The sequence below is a fragment of the Oryctolagus cuniculus genome, chromosome 4 (genome assembly GCF_964237555.1).
Source record: "Oryctolagus cuniculus chromosome 4, mOryCun1.1, whole genome shotgun sequence".
NCBI classification, from domain to species: Eukaryota; Metazoa; Chordata; class Mammalia; order Lagomorpha; family Leporidae; genus Oryctolagus; species Oryctolagus cuniculus.
The window spans coordinates 131,707,549-131,725,287 of record NC_091435.1 but is presented as its reverse complement, the minus strand read 5'-3'; the positions used below and the strand labels follow the sequence as shown (position 1 = coordinate 131,725,287).

General features: G+C 43.6%; 1 protein-coding gene and 1 pseudogene across 2 annotated transcripts in view; one reads left to right on the top strand and one right to left on the bottom strand.

The window, feature by feature from the left end:
* Positions 1-4,754: 4,754 nt before the first annotated feature.
* ANKUB1 (ankyrin repeat and ubiquitin domain containing 1) overlaps positions 4,755-17,739 on the bottom strand; it is a 75,391-nt gene continuing 62,406 nt past the window's right edge. For both annotated transcript variants that reach the window (XM_070072667.1, XM_070072666.1), the window contains exons 6-7: positions 14,223-15,158; positions 4,755-5,553 (exon numbers count right to left, since the gene is read on the bottom strand). In XM_070072667.1, the coding sequence (XP_069928768.1) occupies positions 5,451-5,553; positions 14,223-15,158 (1,039 nt within the window). In that variant the 3' untranslated portion in view covers positions 4,755-5,450. The remainder of the gene's footprint in view (positions 5,554-14,222; positions 15,159-17,739) is intronic.
* Positions 9,592-11,525, top strand: LOC138849369 (importin subunit alpha-1 pseudogene; annotated as a pseudogene).

The following is a 17,739-nucleotide window of genomic DNA, read 5'->3' as shown; positions in this document are numbered from 1 at the left end:
AGACTGGTCATACTCAAGGAATATACAAAACAACGTGGAAGCATGGAGAAGGTGGCCATTCATTCTAATTTCATTATGGTTCAGATTCTGAATGAATGTCCCAGGATATCCTGTGCATGTCGATAATGCCTTACAGTTATATAACATTAAAAGAATATGTGTTCTTAATGGCACTTCATGCTGTCTTACTTCCAGGGCTAACATTAACAAAGAATAAATACTTAGTGGTTTTCCACTGATTGTGGTGCGGAACATGGCTTCATATGAGTTGTCTTCCTCACACTTTGTCCTCATTTGTCTATCCTCCTCCAACTCATTTATCTTCTTCTCTAGATTTCCCATATTCCTTTATTCTTAGACATTCCAGCCCCAGAATCTTTGCACAAGGTATTTCTTTGGCTGTGTGTCTCAGTGATACATAAAATTTTACCACCTGCTGCAAGGAATTGTGGTTCAGTTTAGTCCACTGTCAAGGGATAATAGCATGATGAGGTGCCTCACTTGCAGGAACAACTCCCCTCTGAGTCTGAGGATTGCATCAAATGCAGCAATTAACTCCTGAGATTTTTTTCATTATTTCAGGTCATTTTTAAGCAACGATATCATAAATGCATATAACAAAGGGTACAGTTGAAAAATAGTCCTTGTTGAATTTACTCAAATTGACTTCACTTATTAACCCACATCAGGAAATAGAATGTTACCAACACCCAGAACCTTTGCTGTTCTCACTTCCACTGTATCCCTTTTTTACCCTGTCTGCAATGAACCTAAACACATGCTGCCTTACACCATTTCATTAGTATCATTTATGAATTTATTTTCTCTTAATCTGCTTTGTACCTCTAATATCAAACTTGATACTCAGAAGTATATTTTAAATCAGCTTTAGGTTTTAGGGGCCTCTGACTATTTTATCAACATAATCTATCTTAATATCTTCCAAGCAAGTAGAATAAAAAATGTAAAATATTTAGAAAAAAATTGAACAGATTTGTAAGGTTTCTATAATAAAATCATAAAACATGACTGAAAGAAATTTAAAAGGCTTAAATGAGGATGGAAAAATATATCATGGGTTGTAAGATTCCATATTTTTTTAAAGATTTATTTATTTGAAAGTCAGAGTTACATGGAGAGAGGAGAGGCAGAGAGAGAGAGAGAGAGAGAGAGAGAGAGGTCTTCATCTGCAGATTCACTCCCCAATTGGTTGCAACAGCCAGAGCTGTGCCAATCCGAAACCAGGAGCCAGGAGCTTCCTTCAGTTCACCCACGCAGGTGCAGGGATCCAAGGACTTGGGCCATCCTCTGCTGCTTTCCCAGGCCATAGCAGAGAGCTGGACCAGAAGTGGAGCAGCTGGGACTCAAACGGGCACCCATACGGGATGCCAGCACTGCAGGTGGTGGCATTACCCACTAATGCCAGTGCACCAGCCCCAGATTCCATATTGTTAAACTGTTAGTTGTGCCCAATCAAAATCCTAACAGGCTTTTAAGGATAGAGAATAGAAAGTCATTTTGAAATTTATATAGAAATGCAGAGAATTGAGAATAGCCAGAAAAAAGTTGAAAAAAAGAACAAACCTGCAAGACTTATATAGCTTGATTTCAAAACTAACCTACAGTAATTAAAACAGTATAGTATTAGTATCAGCACAAGCAAATAGGTGAATGGAACTGATTAGGGTATGGACATAGATCCATAAATATACTGTTAACTGGTTTTTGACAGAAATATCCAGATAATTCAATGGAAGGAAAGGAAAATATTTTCAACATCTTGTACAAGAGCAAAACTGATTCTTATTATACATAACACACACACACACACATAATTTAAGATAGATTATAAATCTGACATGAAAATTAAACCCACAGAGATCCTAGAAGAAAACACAAGAGATTGTCTTCATGACTTGGTGATAGGCAAGGAGTTCTTAGAGAGGTAAGAAAAAGCATGAACCACTAAAGAAAACAAATGATAAATTGTATTTCATCAACGTTGAAAACTTTTTTATCAAAATACATCATTAATAATGAAGAAGCAGGTGTCTGCATTGTGGCACAATGGGTTAGCTGCCACCTGTAATTCTGGCATCCCGTGCGAAAGACCCAGATGGAGTTCCAGACTCCTAGCTTTAGCCTGGCCTAGCCCCAACCTTTGTGTCCATTTGAGGAGTGATCCAGTGAATGGAAGAGCTCTCTCTCTCTGTCTCTCTCTGCTTTTCAACTAACTAGCTAAATAAATAAAATATAAAAGCAAGCTGCAGACTAGGAAAATTTTTCACAATAAATATGTCTGATGAAGAACATGTGTCACGATTTTATAAAAATCTCCAATAAACTAATAATTAAAAGATAACCCAGTTTTTAAAATGAGCAAAAGCAGCTGGCGCCGCGGCTCAATAGGCTAATCCTCCGCCTGTGGCGCCAGCACACTGGGTTCTAGTCCCGGTTGGGGCGCTGGATTCTGTCCCAGTTGCTCCTCTTCCAGGATAGCTCCCTGCTGTGGCCCGGGAAGGCAGTGGAGGATGGCCCAAGTGCTTGGGCCCTGCACCCCATGGGAGACCAGGAGAAGCACCTGGCTCCTGGCTTCGGATCAGCGCGGTGCGCCAGCCGCAGCGCACCGGCCGCGGCAGCCATTGGAGGGTGAACCAACGGAAAAGGAAGACCTTTCTCTCTCTCTCTCCACTCTGCCTGTCAATTAATTATCCTCTTTAATTGATACTTCATAAAAGAGGATATACAAATAACCAATAGCATATAAAAAGATTTAACATCAAGTCTTCAGGGAACTGTAAACTAAGATCACAATGATGTACTGTCTCAAACACAATAGGGTGGCTAAAACTGAAGAACACTGATGACACCAAGTGTTGGCAAGCATGGAAGAAACCATAACTCTGGTGCATGGCTAATGGAAATGGGAAATCATAAAACTATTTTGGAGAGCTCTCAGGCGGTTTCTTACTATGTTAAATGTTCATTCACCCTATTTTCCAACAATTCTACTCTTAGATATTTACCCAAAGGAAATGAAAACATGTCTGAAGACTTTTGCAATAATGTTCATAAGAATTTACTTGTAGTACTTAAAAACTGGAGGCAATCCAAATACAGTTGAACAGGTAAACTACGGTGAATCTATACAATGGAATGCTGCTCAGTAATAAAAAAGAATGGTCTACTGGTATGTGCAACATGTAAATGAATCTCGAAACATTAAGTTCAGCAACTGTATGGTTCCAGTGATTTGGGAATCGTGTCTGTGGAGATACAAATCAGAGTGGCAGTTGCTTAAAGGGGATTGGAATTGAGAGGAGCTTGAAACAACTTTTTGAAGTAATAATGGTGTGGTATGTCTTGATTAGAATCTTGGATACACAGATATGTATGTTTATCAAACCAAGTGACTCTTACATTTGAGATCCAACTCACTGTATGTAAACTTTACCTCAATTAAAAATATTAATGGTAAAAAATATTAATAATGGAGGGGGCCAGTGTTGTGGTGTAGCAGGTAAAGCCACTACCTGCGATACTGGCATTTCATATGGGTACCAGTTCGTGTTCCAGCTGCTCCATTTCCAATCCGACTTCCTGCTAATGGCCTGGGAAAAGCAGCTGAAGATGGCCCAAGTATTTGGGTCCCTGCCACCAACATGGGAGACCTGGAAGAAGCTCCTGGTTCCTGTCTTTGTTCTGGCTCAGTGCTGGCCAATGTGGCCATGTAGGGAATGTATCAGTGGACAGAAGATCCCTCTCTCTCTCTCTCTCTCTCTCTCTGTTGCTCCCTCTGTCTCTGTAACTCTGACTCTCAAAGTAAATAAATAAATCTTTTTTTTTTTTTTAGTTTTTTTTTTCTCTCTCTTTTTTTTTTTTTTTTTTGACAGGCAGAGTGGACAGTGAGAGAGAGAGAGAGACAGAGAGAAAGGTCTTCCTTTGCCGTTGGTTCACCCTCCAATGGCCGCCGCGGCCGGTGCGCTACGGCTGGCGCACCGCGCTGATCCGATGGCAGGAGCCAGGAGCCAGGTGCTTTTCCTGGTCTCCCATGGGGTGCAGGGCCCAAGCACCTGGGCCATCCTCCACTGCACTCCCTGGCCACAGCAGAGGGCTGGCCTGGAAGAGGGGCAACCGGGACAGAATCCGGCGCCCCGACCGGGACTAGAACCCGGTGTGCCGGCGCCGCTAGGCGGAGGATTAGCCTAGTGAGCCGCGGCGCCGGCCTAAATAAATCTTTTTAAAAGTTAATGGAATGTTGGGGCCGGTGCTGTGGTACAGTGGGTTAACTCCCTGGCCTGAAGCGCTGGTTCTAGTCCCAACTGCTTCACTTCTGATCCAGCTCTCTGCTATGGCCTAGGAAAGCAGTACAAGATGGTCCAAGTGCTTGGGCCCCAGCACCCCTGTGGGAGATCTGGAAGAAGCTCCTGGCTCCTGGCTTTGGATTGGTGCAGCTCCAGCTGTTGCCACCAACACTGGGGAGTGAACCAGCAGATGGAAGACCTCTCTCTTTCTCTCTCTGCCTCTCCTCTCTCTGTGTAACTCTGACTTTCAAATAAATAAATAAATCTTTTTTTTTTAAAAAAGTTAATGGAATGCAATGTTTTAGCAGAAGTTCAAAAAAATTAGAGTACTAGAGCCTGATGGTGTTTGTAACTTTCCTAAGGACTTGTATAATATTTTAAAATTTTACTTATTTTTTGTTAATGTTCTACATTAATATAGCTTAAAAAGTCAAAAAACATTAAGCAAACTTAGAAAAATAAAAGGCAAAACAAAGTTTATTAGTCCTGGAGTAGGCATTTGGCCTAGTTAAGATGCCAGTTAAGACCCCGTGTTTCAAATCAGAACGCCTGAGTTCAGTCTCTGGCTCTGTTTCCTGATTCCAGCTTCCTGCTCAGGCCCATCTGGGGACGCGTTAATGACAGCTGAAGTAATGTGGTTTCTGCCACCCTTTTGGGAGACCTGGATTGCTTTCCTGGCTCCTTGTTTCTGCCTCAGTCCCAGCGGATGGGCGTTCTCTGTCTTTTTCTCCCTCGCTGTCTCTCTGCCTCTCAAATAAAAAACAAAAACAAAAACAAAAACAAAAACACTTCTCAGTCCCATCCTTGTTTCCATTCCTCTCAGTACCTCTACCCCCACAGGCAACTACTATTCTCAGTTTCTTAGGAAATCTTCCTCAGGCTCTTTATGCAAACAAACAAGAAACACGCAAAAAGCCCTATATTTTCACTTAGGGTTATAGAGTCTTAAAAAAAAACATGGCGTTAAACACTCAACATCCTGTTGAATGCCATGTAGCTTTAGAACAGTTAGCATCACTAAGAGCTGTGATTAGAGATGATAGCATTATAAATGTGGACATTAGAACTGGAAATTCTCTTTGATCAGGTGTTTGCCCTAGTTAAGGTTGTCATGACTTTTCAAAGCACAATTCCTGGAGGATTTTCTCATGCTGTCAGGCCTCCTTGTGGAGTCAGATTGGCGATGCTCTTTTTGGCCAAGGCTCTTGCTATTCCTAATTGCTGAAGCCACCGTTTCTCTTTAAAGGCACTGCAAAAGAAACAAGACAGATTTTATAAAGGAGGTCCAATCTTGTCCCTGTACCTGGCTGAATGGAAATCTGAGGCTGATTTGGTTGCTGTGCCTGGTTTATTTTATCACATAGGCAGGATGGGAAATAGAAATAGGAATCTCTCTAAGATCATTCCTTGTGATACACTAGGAATGTTCCTCTCCCAAGGCAATATTGCACGTCCAGAACTCACCATTAGAAACAGAGAGACCCTCAATGTCACGTAGAACTCTCTGGGGTACAGCTTTTTCAATCTGTCTTCCCTAAGTCTCCCTATATATCACATACTCCTTGAAATTTTCTCCATTCTTTCAAAAACACACTAGCGTTTTTGACTGAAAAAAAATAATAGATATATTTGATGGTCTTTAACTGAAATGCAATGGAGCTTAATGTTTTATGGTACATATACCATAGTGTGTATGTATGTAAAATATGGCTACATACTAATAAGATTTGTAAATTTTGAATATTATTTCTCCTACTTTGTGATGCAAATCTCATTCATTACAGAGGGATTTTATATCCCTTTGTTCCTCTTCCCTTTTTGTACCCTCATTCTGGGAGACCATATTTACTCATTTCTTCAGTTTCTATTTCCATGACTCTATGATCTTTCTTAAAAGTTGCGTAGCTCCAATTACCAAATAAAATATTTATCTCATAGATTTTTCTAATTTAATATACCTTTTAACTTCTTTGTAAACTTGTTCCCCTTCAGTATCCTTGTTCTAACACACTGACTTTGCTTTCCTCACCATCTCTATCCAAAGGTGGAAAACTCAATTCCTTCTTTTTCTGTTCCCATAATGAATTAGTGACATAATTTTGCAAATTATTCCCCTGAACATTTCTCTTATTTGGCCTTTTCCCTTCTCCCTAACCATTACTGTTCTGGTCTAGGTCTTTGTTGTCTCTTAATTGTCTTATTGTGGCCTCCCAAACCTATTGTAGTCTTTCCACACCTTTCCAGTGAGATTTCCATTCATTTTCACTAAATTTGTCTTTAAAAACTGATTATGTGGCCGGCGCCGCGGCTCAACAGGCTAATCCTCCGCCTTGCGGTGCCGGCACACCGGGTTCTAGTCCCGGTCAGGGACGCTGGATTCTGTCCCGGTTGCTCCTCTTCCAGGCCAGCTCTCTGCTGTGGCCAGGGAGTGCAGTGGAGGATGGCCCAGGTGCTTAGGCCCTGCACCCGCATGGGAGACCAGGAGAAGCCCTGGCTCCTGCCTTCAGATCAGCGCGGTGCGCTGGCTGCAGGGCGCTGGCCGCGGTGGCCATTGGAGGGTGAACCAACGGCAAAGGAAGACCTTTCTCTCTGTCTCTCTCTCTCACTGTCCACTCTGCCTGTCAAAAAAAAAAAAAAAAACTGATTATGTGATTTACCTTCTAAAAGTTAACTTCTGTGAACTTCCCACACACTCACCTCCTACCCCATAGAAAGGGGAATAGGGAGAAAGCTCTGCACTTGGGTACATGAGCTGCTTCTTAATGTAGGTACACTCTACTTTGCCATTCACATCTCCAGACAATTCTGGACCCCCCTAAAAAGCCCTTTGCAGATCCACTTGCTATCCTGAAAATGAAATTTCTTACTTGCCCTTCCACAAAACAGTGCCTTTGACTGTGTTGCCATATCTATGTGGGTCCTTTTGGCTACTGCTACCCTTTAGTCTGGCAAGTCAGTTTTTTTTTTTTTTTTTTAACTTGACAGGTAGAGTTATAGAGAGAGAGAGAGAAAGATCTTCCTTCCATTGGTTCACCCTCCAAATGGCCGCTACGGCCGGAGCTACGCTGATCCAAAGCCAGGAGCTTCTCTCTGGTGCAGGGGCCCAAGGACTTGGGCCATCCTCCACTGCCTTCCCAGACTAGAACCTGGCGCCCATATGGGATGCCAGCGCCGCAGGCAGAGGATTAACCAAGTGAGCCATGGTGCCGGCCCCCGGCAAGTCAGTTTTTAAAGGGCTTGTACTCAGTGTAAAAGTATTAGGCGCAGCTTTGCATAAAAGTACAGTAGTGTTTCAGACATTTGTCCCAGGTCCATGTCTGTCTGATTTAACTTTTGTTATGTGTTAACTCCTTTTCCTCAATGGGCCTACTTCCCTGGGCTGTCTAAATTGGGTGAACCCATTCATTCATCCCATGAAAATCACCTCTTAAGCTTTCAGGACCTCACTCAGGCTCCTTTATTTAGCCTTTCCTCATAGTCCAGGTAATTTAATTTGAAATTCTCTCTTGCATTCTGATGCATCCTAATTCCTCCTAAACTCAGAGCTTATCCTGATTCTCGGCATTTGAAACCTGTTTTTTTCTGCATTTATTTGAAAACTGTTTATTAAACACTTACTGTTCTATTTGCTGGAGATACAAAATGTGAGCAAAACATACAAGGTATGCCCCTTTATAAAGAAAGAAACCAGAGACTTCTATCCAGAGCATGGAAGATTGAGATTACCACCTGTACTCAGTCCACTGAAACCCTAAGCCTTCTGAGCCGCTCACACATTTGAATGCTCATGAAACTGGACTTTCAGGCCACATAAACCTCACTGGATTTGGGTAATAAGCAATAAGGAAAACTCTTTTCTTTCTTTTTTTTTTTTTTTTAACAGGCAGAGTGGACAGTGAGAGAGAGAGACAGAGAGAAAGGTCTTCCTTTGCCGTTGGTTCACCCTCCAATGGCCGCCGCGGCCGGCGCGCTGCGGCCGGCGCACCGCGCTGATCCGATGGCAGGAGCCAGGAGCCAGGTGCTTTTCCTGGTCTCCCATGCGGGTGCAGGGCCCAAGCACCTGGGCCATCCTCCACTGCACTCCCTGGCCACAGCAGAGAGCTGGCCTGGAAGAGGGGCAACCGGGACAGAATCCGGCGCCCCGACCGGGACTAGAACCCGGTGTGCCGGCGCCGCTAGGCGGAGGATTAGCCTAGTGAGCCGCGGCGCCGGCCGAAAACTCTTTTCTACATATGCTTTAGAGATACCCTTTTATCTGGGTAAAGCCCACCCCATCTTCCTGGCTGAGGAATGAGACTGTGTGACCTCCTGGACTCACGTTAACTCTTCACCAACCATATGCACTCTCCAATGCAGACTCCACATCAGTCTGAGCTAACTGCAGCAATGCCATCTTTGAATCAAGTCCAAGAGGTGTATTTTCATGAATCCAGAGTTCCCGAGCAGCATAAGATACAGCAAGCACTTTCCCATGATGCCAGATGAAGTATCACAAGTCTTGATTTGGGAGACTCTACTTCCTATGCAACCAAGAACAACAGATGGCTATTTTGCCCTCCCTGATTGAATTCCATGGGCCAGCATCATGAGGATTACAATAAATTTTTCCTCATCTCCTGGCTATGATACTATCAGGGTGTTTGTGCATGTAGCAATCAAAATAGAGTCTGTATGTTCCTCATGTCTGTCTTTTTGGCACAAGAGCCATTTAAAGATGAGTTCTCAGACCACCTGACTGTATGGCTTGATTGGCTGTTTCAGGTAGAGATAGGTGCTTTCCTGACTCCTGTGAGAGGCATGAATCAGATCTAGAAGAGTTGTGTAGGGGCACAAGACCATTGGTCTCTCTTTCCCCCTCATAGTCCACCAACAAAGAAAGGTGGAATAGATCCAGGGAAAGCAGTGGAAATAAAGGAGAGGAAGTAGAGGGTAGAAGAAGATATTGGGAAAATAGAAACAGAAAGCATTTGCTTGTATTAACTTTGCTAGGGTAAGTCCACAATCAAACTGATCATCTCTCCTACAGATATCCCTTCTGCATTAACCTCTTTTGTTATTTATATTTTTGTTTTATTTGAAAAACAGATCTTGCATGTACTTATTCACTCCCCGAAATCCTCAACAGCCAGGGCTGGGTCAGACTGAAATAAGAAACCCAGAACTCCATCCAGGTATTCTATATATGTGGCAAAAATCTAGGCACTTGAATCAGTATCTGCTGCCTCCCAATGTATGCATTAACAGGAAGCTAGATCAGAAGTGGAGGAAGGCACACCGTCTCAGGGCTGATCCGCGGTAGACATTTGCAGGGCGGCTGACCGGCAGTCTGTGGGCACGCACCGCCTCCTGGGGAAGCCTGCGTTGGCTGTGCAGCTGATTCCTTTGGTCTCGTCGCCATGTCCACCAATGAGAATGCCAACTCACCGGCCGCCCGGCTCCACAGATTCAAGAACAAGGGGAAGGACAGCACCAAAATGAGACGGCGCCGAATAGAAATTAACATAGAGCTGAGGAAGGCTAAGAAGGATGACCAGATGCTGAAGAGGAGGAATGTGAGCTCCTTTCCTGACGATGCGACTTCCCCACTGCAGGAAAACCGCAACAACCAGGGCACTGTACATTGGTCTGTTGATGACATTGTCAAAGGCATAACCAGCAACAATTTGGAAAGCCAGTTCCAAGCTACCCAAGCTGCTAGGAAACTGCTTTCCAGGGAAAAACAGCCCCCTATAGACAACATAATCCGGGCTGGTTTGATTTCAAAATTTGTGTCCTTCTTGGGCAGAACTGATTGTAGCCCCATTCAGTTTGAATCTGCCTGGGTACTCACTAACATTGCTTCTGGGACCTCAGAACAAACTAAGGCTGTGGTGGATGGAGGTGCCATCCCAGCATTCATTTCCCTGTTGGCATCTCCCCATGCTCATATCAGCAAACAAGCTGTATGGGCTCTGGGAAACATTACAGGTGATGGTTCAGTTTTCCGAGATTTGGTTATCAAGTATGGTGCAATCGACCCACTGTTGGCTCTTCTGGCTGTTCCTGATATGTCCTCTTTGGCATGCGGTTACTTACATAATCTGACATGGACACTTTCAAACCTTTGTCACAACAAGAATCCTGCACCCCCATTAGATGCCGTTGAGCAGATTCTTCCTACTTTAGTTCGTCTCCTGCATCACGATGATCTGGAAGTGTTAGCAGTTACATGCTGGGCGATTTCCTATCTCACTGATGGTCCAAATGAACGGATTGAAATGGTTGTGAAGACAGGAGTTGTGCCGCAACTCGTGAAGCTTCTAGGAGCTAATGATTTGCCAATTGTGACTCCTGTGCTAAGAGCCATAGGGAATATTGTCACAGGGACAGATGAACAGGCACAGGTTGTGATAGATGCGGGAGCACTTGCCGTCTTTCCCAGCCTGCTGACTAACCCCAAAACTAACATCCAGAAGGAAGCCACGTGGACAATGTCAAACATCACAGCTGGGTGTCAGGACCAGATACAGCAAGTTGTGAATCACGGATTGGTCCTGTTCCTTGTTGGTGTTCTCTCTAAGGCAGACTTTAAGACACAAAAAGAAGCAGTATGGCCTGTAACCAACTATACAAGTGGCGGAACAGTTGAACAGATTGTATACCTTGTTTACTGTGGTATAATAGAACCGTTGATGAACCTCTTGACTGCAAAGGATACCAAAATTATTCTGGTTATTCTGGATGCCATTTCAAATATCTTCCAGGCTGCTGAGAAATTAGATGAAACTGAGAAACTTAGTATAATGATTGAAGAATGTGGAGGCTTGGATAAAATTGAAGCTCTTCAAAACCATGGAAATGAATCCGTGTATAGGGCTTCATTAAACTTGATTGAGAAGTACTTCTCTATAGAGGAAGAGGAAGATCAGAATGTTGTGCCAGAGACCACCTCTGAAGGCTACACCTTCCAAGTGCAGGATGGGGCGCTGGGAGCCTTTCACTTCTGATCGCACTGCTGAGGCACCAGTCATTTTGTTGTTTGTCTTACTGTTTCTCTACTAAGACCTTTTTTTAAATGTGGTTTGTTATTGTAGCACTTTTACAACAAAATTATACTTGAACAGTTCCAAACTGTACATACTGTATGAAGCTTGTCCTCTGAATGGGTTTCTTACTTCTGTGGAATTTTGTATCTTACAGTGTCCTGTAAATAAAGATAAAATTCCACCCAAAAAAAAAAAAAAAAAGTGGAGGAGCCAGGACTTGAACCAGGCACTCTGATACAGGATGTGGGCATCCCATGGGATGACTTAACCACTGCAACGAATGCCTCCCCCCACATTAACCCCTTTCTTTAATCCAATTTCCTTCTTGACCTTGAAACTGACTTCACTTGATTAACTCCAATCCTTATGAAATATATTTGCAAAAACAGCATGCTGGTATAACCTCTTTAGAAAACTATTTGGAAGTGTTTACTAAAGCTAAATATAAACTTACGATCCAGCAATTAATTCATTCCTAGGCATAGAGTCAAGAGAAATGTATGTAAATGCCCTCCAAACCCAACATACAAGAATAACTGTACATGTTTTTTCTAAATAGCTCCCAAATTAGAAACAAACAATGTCCATCAATAGGAAAATAGGTAGATAAATTAGGGTGTGAAATACAAAATAGAGATGGAATGTTACGTAGAAATAACAATCATTACACACACAGACACCAGTGAACCTCAGAGGCAATATGTGGAGCAAAAAGGGCAGACATAAAAGGTAGATATGCTACAATGTCCTTTATATGAGGTTCAAGAATAGGATAAACTTACCTTTGGTGGTAGGGATCATTGATTGGTAAGGGACAGGAGAGGAAAGTTGGAGACTCTGGAAATAATTTGTATTTGATCTGGGCCGTGGTTTATTGATGTAGGCAAACACAAATAATCAATAGGCTGTACATGTAGGACAGTGCTTCTTATGCACTTTGCTGTATATTTCAGAACTCACTCCCTGAGGAAATATTCCATGTCATAGGCAACTGGCAGCCTTTCTCATCTAAAACCACATGCATGTCCACCTTTGACACATAAATATTTTTACACATTTCCATTTCCATTCTGCCTAACACTTCACTGAGCCATAATAAGCACTTACTGAATGTCTGAAAAATAAACTCATTTTTATTGTTCTTCTGCTGATATAACAAATCATTATTTCCTTTCTTATATTTATGGCCCCATTTAAGATAGTCTATACATGTAATTTTAAAACTAATAATTTTCCTAGGATTTTAGATAACCTCTTTTAATGCATTCTAGTCAGAGATAGCTTATAAATTACAAAGACTGAAGCTGTTAAGCAGTGTCTCAACTACTGTCAACCTCATCTTTGATCTTGAATTTTGCCGCTTTTACAGCCCCAAATACTCTGACCACTAGGTGGCACCAACTTAGCTGAGATTAAAGTTCCAAACTAAAGACTAAATAGAGAGAGGCAAGTAAAACAATGTAGCTTCTTTTTCCTTGCTCCTGATTATATTGAGTAAGGGGAAAGGTCATGCATGAATCTGTATTTTTACTATAATATAGGCATCCACTAATGTAAGTAATGAGTGGCACTTGAGATCTAATCAGAAAATTGTGTTTGCCATGAAATCTGATGACTAAAATTTACCTGATGAAATGAATGTTCCTGAAAAGTCTATTTCTGATGTACTTGCTTCGCTCTTTAAGTGTGATAATGGATTGCCTTTTTAAACTCACTTTAAATATTAATGTCAGTTCTAACACCCCATCCTTCCCTGTCTATCTTGCTCAGTAAGCCAACTTAAGTCTTTATGATTCAATTTGTTATTAAATTATTCCTCTCTTTCCTTCCACTTTCATTACCATCTAGTCTTCAATGATGCTTTTGATGTCTCCCTCTCATATTTCAAGATTGCCTCTTCTCCCTTTAATTATAATTAATAATTTCTTACTAGCTTCAAAGAAAAGTAAAAAGCAGCAGCCATGGGCCTTACTAATTGACACAATTCTGTTTTAAAAAAGATTTATTTATTTGAAATACTGAGTTTGAGAGAGAGAGAAAGAGAGAGGGAGAGAGAGAAAGAGAGAGAGAGATCTTCCATGTGCTGGTTTACTCCCCAGATGGCCACAATGGCCAGCACTGGGCCAGGCCATAGCCAAGAGCCTGAAGCTTCATCTGGGACGCCCATGTGTGTGACAGGGGCCCAAACACTTGGGCCATCTTCCCCTGCTTTTCCCAGGCACATTAGCAGGGAACTGGATTGGAACTGGAGCAGTGGGACTAGAACTTGTACCCCTATGGGATGCCAGCATCATAGGCGCCTGCCCCAGAAACAATTCTTTTCACTGTTCTTTTTCCCTCCTGAAAGTTTGAAGACCAAAGCACTACACAGATTGGGTTGCTCAATAATATCAATTCATTTTGCCCTAGACATGACGCTAGTGAGGTTCTTGAAGCTGGGTACTGATGTATTGGAATAGTTTGTATTACTCTACGTGGCAGAGTAGTTTCATGGACCATTCATTGCACTAGATTAGCCTTATTAAAAGTCTGCCCTTGTAGGGCAGGTGTTTGATTCAGTGTTTAAGGTGATTAGAACTCAGAGTACGTGTGGCCAATGTCTGGCGCTGGCTCCTGGTTTCTGCTAATGCTCACCCCGGGAGGCAGCAGCTGATGGCTCAAGTAGTTGGATCCCTGCCACCCCATGGCAGACATGGACTACATTCCTGGCTCCTGGCGTCTACCTGCCCTGCCCAGTAGCAGCCGTTGCAGGCATTTGGGGAGTGAAACAATAGCTTGGTGCTCTCTCAAAACAAAACAAAACAAAACAACAACAAACAAACCAAACCAAAAACCCCACAAAAACCAAAAGCCCCAAGAGTTTGCCCATGCATGCGTAAAGGGAAAGCATTACCTTGCCATGGCCAGGCAGTAGATTGCATTCTCCCTTGGAGTCCTCCCGCTGTGCTCTGAGAATGATGCAAAGGAGGACTTTCGTAAAAAGTCAGCGCTGGGGGTATAGTAAAAAGATGGGTGTGAATATCCAGCCCTGGAAACTGGAGGGAGGGGCACTTGGGGGAGATATGCATTTTTTAGGAGCTTCTCCTTTTTCCTGGCTGTGGCAATAACTTTTTTCTGATTTTGATGCTGATGTTCTTGTAATACAGAGGATGTATTTGCATCCACCCGTGGAGGAAATTTGAGGGTTTGCTCTTTCGTGTCCGGCTGTGAAATTGCCAAAGGATTGACAGGTGTCCTGCTTGCAGTGTGTTCCATGAGAAGCGGGAGCTTGGGCAAGGTGCTGCGGGAGTCCTTGTTCTCGGCCTGATGCCAGCTCTTGGAGGTCATCTTGGGCTTGGTGAAGCCATCCACCATCACAGTGTCTCCAACTTTGGCCCCAAAGACCCTTGCTCTGCACAGCCGGCTGCTGTGCAGGCTGTGGCTCTGAGCTCTGAGGATCCATTGTTTGATTTTAATGTAAATCCTCATGGGGACTGAGATTTTCAGAAAAGAAACCGTGGACCACATTTTACTCAGCAGATATAACACACAGTCTTTGTGCTTGTGTTTGGACGCGATGGTCAGGGGAGTGCGTCCCGCTGCATCTGTGCATTCCAGGCACAGCACACTGCAGTTGACAAAGGCCTTCAGAATCAGCAGCTGGCCCGCTTCTGCAGCTGCGTGAATGGGGCATTTAGAGATGTCTGCATGAAGGGCTTCATGGCACCAGGCTCGATAGGGGTGAACACCGACCGCCTCGTGGGGCCGCGCGCCCTGCTGCAGGGCCCATTCAGTGAGCTCGACGTGGCCGTGAAAGGCAGCAATGTACAGGGCTACCCTTCTCTGATACCTGAGGGAGTGAATCAAGTGGGAGATGGAGTTTAGTAAGCCGGAAAACAGACTTAATTGTATGTTCTGAACTTTCCAGTTAAAATATTTGTTCCTTTTGCCTAGAACTTGTTTTTAGAAGAGATGTATCATAAATATGAGTATACAGGTTTAACCACACAGGGCCTGCTTGTGTGCATTATCCTGCTATGCACATGTAAATAATGCAAACTGGTTTCCTTGGAGCCATTATCTTTCTTATAAAAATCAGGAGTTCAAGAAAAGTGTCAAGCTTTATATGAAATGGGAAAACACTGAAAGCAACTTGGTGCATTTTAGAAATGTAAAAAAAAGGGGGGGGGCATTGTAGTGGAATAGTTTAATTCTCTGCCTGCAGTGCTGGTTCTAGTTGCAGCTACTCTTCCAATCCAGCTCTCTGCTATGGCTTGGGAAAACAAGTGCTTGGGCCCCTGTACCCGCGTGGGAGACCTGAAAGAAGCTCCTGGCTCTTGGCTTCGGATTGACACAGCTCCAGTCATTGTAGCCATTCGGGGAGTGAACCAATAGATGGAAGTCCTTTCTCTCTGTATTGCCTCTCATTGTCTGTAACTCTACCTCTCAAATAAATAAATAAAATTTTTTTGAAAAAAAAAGTCTTACATATTTGTTATATCTTTTCTAATAGATCTTATTTTCTGGCGCCTCAATATCTCTACTACTATTTGGTCTAAACCCAGTCTCTAAATTCCTCCACCCCACCCCAATGCTGTAGTCTCTCAGTTGGTCTTCTGCCTTCTCTTCTTTTTCTATAGGCTTTTGTCATATAGCACCTGGTTTTTTTTTTTATTCCATAGATTGGAGGGTGCCTATTCTCCTTTTAAAACCATTCAATAGCTCTCCAGTGTAATTTATTAGTCTGGAAAAATCATTTATTTATTTATTTGAGAGGCAGCAGAGAGAAAGACACGGAGAGAGAGTGTTCCCATTTACTGGTTCTCGCCCCCAAATGCCTGGGATAAGTCAGGGCTGAAGTCAGGAACCAAAAACTCAATCCAGGTCTCCCACATGGTTGGCAGGAGCCCAGCTACTTAAATCATTACCAGTGCTTCCCAGAGTCTGCAGTAGCAGGGACTGAGGAAGCCAGGTACCCCCGTGGGACATGGTGTCTTAGCTGGCATATCAGTCACCAGGTTAAATGCCACCACCCCTGACTTACTCTCCCCCTGCCCTGCTGCAATTTAAATTCATATTCCTCACCTTCACCTTTATGTGGGTGCCTCATCGTCTGGCCTGCACCCTTCTATCCCATCCCCTCTACTCCCTCCCTCTTTCCCTGTCCTGGAGCCACGCTGGACTTCCTGCTGCCCCTCCAGTAGCTCACAAGGCATAAGTTGCGTGATTGGTGAAGGCTCTTCAGAGAGATGAGAGTTAGGGATACCAATCTTCACAGGGTCCTGCCAGGTATTCTTTGGTGCACACTTGTGCAGGGGTGTCTGTGTTTTGTGCTGGTGGAGACAAGCCAGCCTGCTGTCATCTGAACTCCACCGCATATAACTGACCCTCCTGTCTCTGATTGTATGCTCACCAGCCCACCTTTTGATGTGTATGTGGCTTCCCACATACTTCCCTCCATGGAGAACATGCCCTGCCCAGAGCCTGTGGGTCTCTGAAAACTCCTGGCACTTAAATTGTAACTAATTCAAGTTATAAACCAATGCGCTGGCATTTGAATCACATATCAGTTTCTTTTGCAATTCATTATTGCGTGGCAGCATCAGTTTTCTCCCTCTGGGATAAAGAGCCCCTCCTAGATGGAGATGCCCCCTGAGCTCTCTGTGCAGCTGGGCAACTGTGCTTCCCCTTCACACATCCACGTTTCATTAATGGGTCCGTAAGTGCTTCATGTGACACTTCTGTGACTGAACTCCCCAAAACTTGCTCCTGTGATGGCACACCCTTCCTGGATGGGCAGAATTTCCTTCCACCCCTCGGTTCAAGCTGAGGGCCTGGACTTCATTTTTGCCTTCTTCTTCCTCTCCTTCTCACCCTCTACCTAATTTGTTACCTACAGGTTAACTAGGCTTCCTTATGTATCTTTTCATAGTCTGTCCTCTTAGCTTCACCTCTACTGCTATAAACCTAGTTCAAGCCACCACCTGTCTGCCTCCCTTGTCTTCCTGTGTGCCTCTGTTCCTCACACTGCAGGCAGAGCCATATTCTTACATGCATTACCCTTCTTGGCCCTTCCCTCCCTACAGTGTCTTTCCAACATCTGAAAGATAAAGGTCAGATTCTTTTACATTCTTCCACAGGCCTGTGTCAACTGTCTCTTCTTATTCTTCCAGCTGCTGGCTGCTACCTCTGCCACCTGCCACTCTTCTTTCAGTTCCTGCCATCTGTTTTTTGCCTGCAGGCCTTGGTATATATACTTCCATCTGTTTTGGAGCATCTTTCTTTCTTCTCCTTCCCACCTACCTGAGTAGCAATGCTTCAGGTCTCATCTTGACTTAAAGTTCCTTCTGAGGATGACTTACTCGGTAACTCTAGTTGGTTATCTGTATGGTGCATTCCTGTATCACCTGTTCTCTGAGCATAGCACTTTT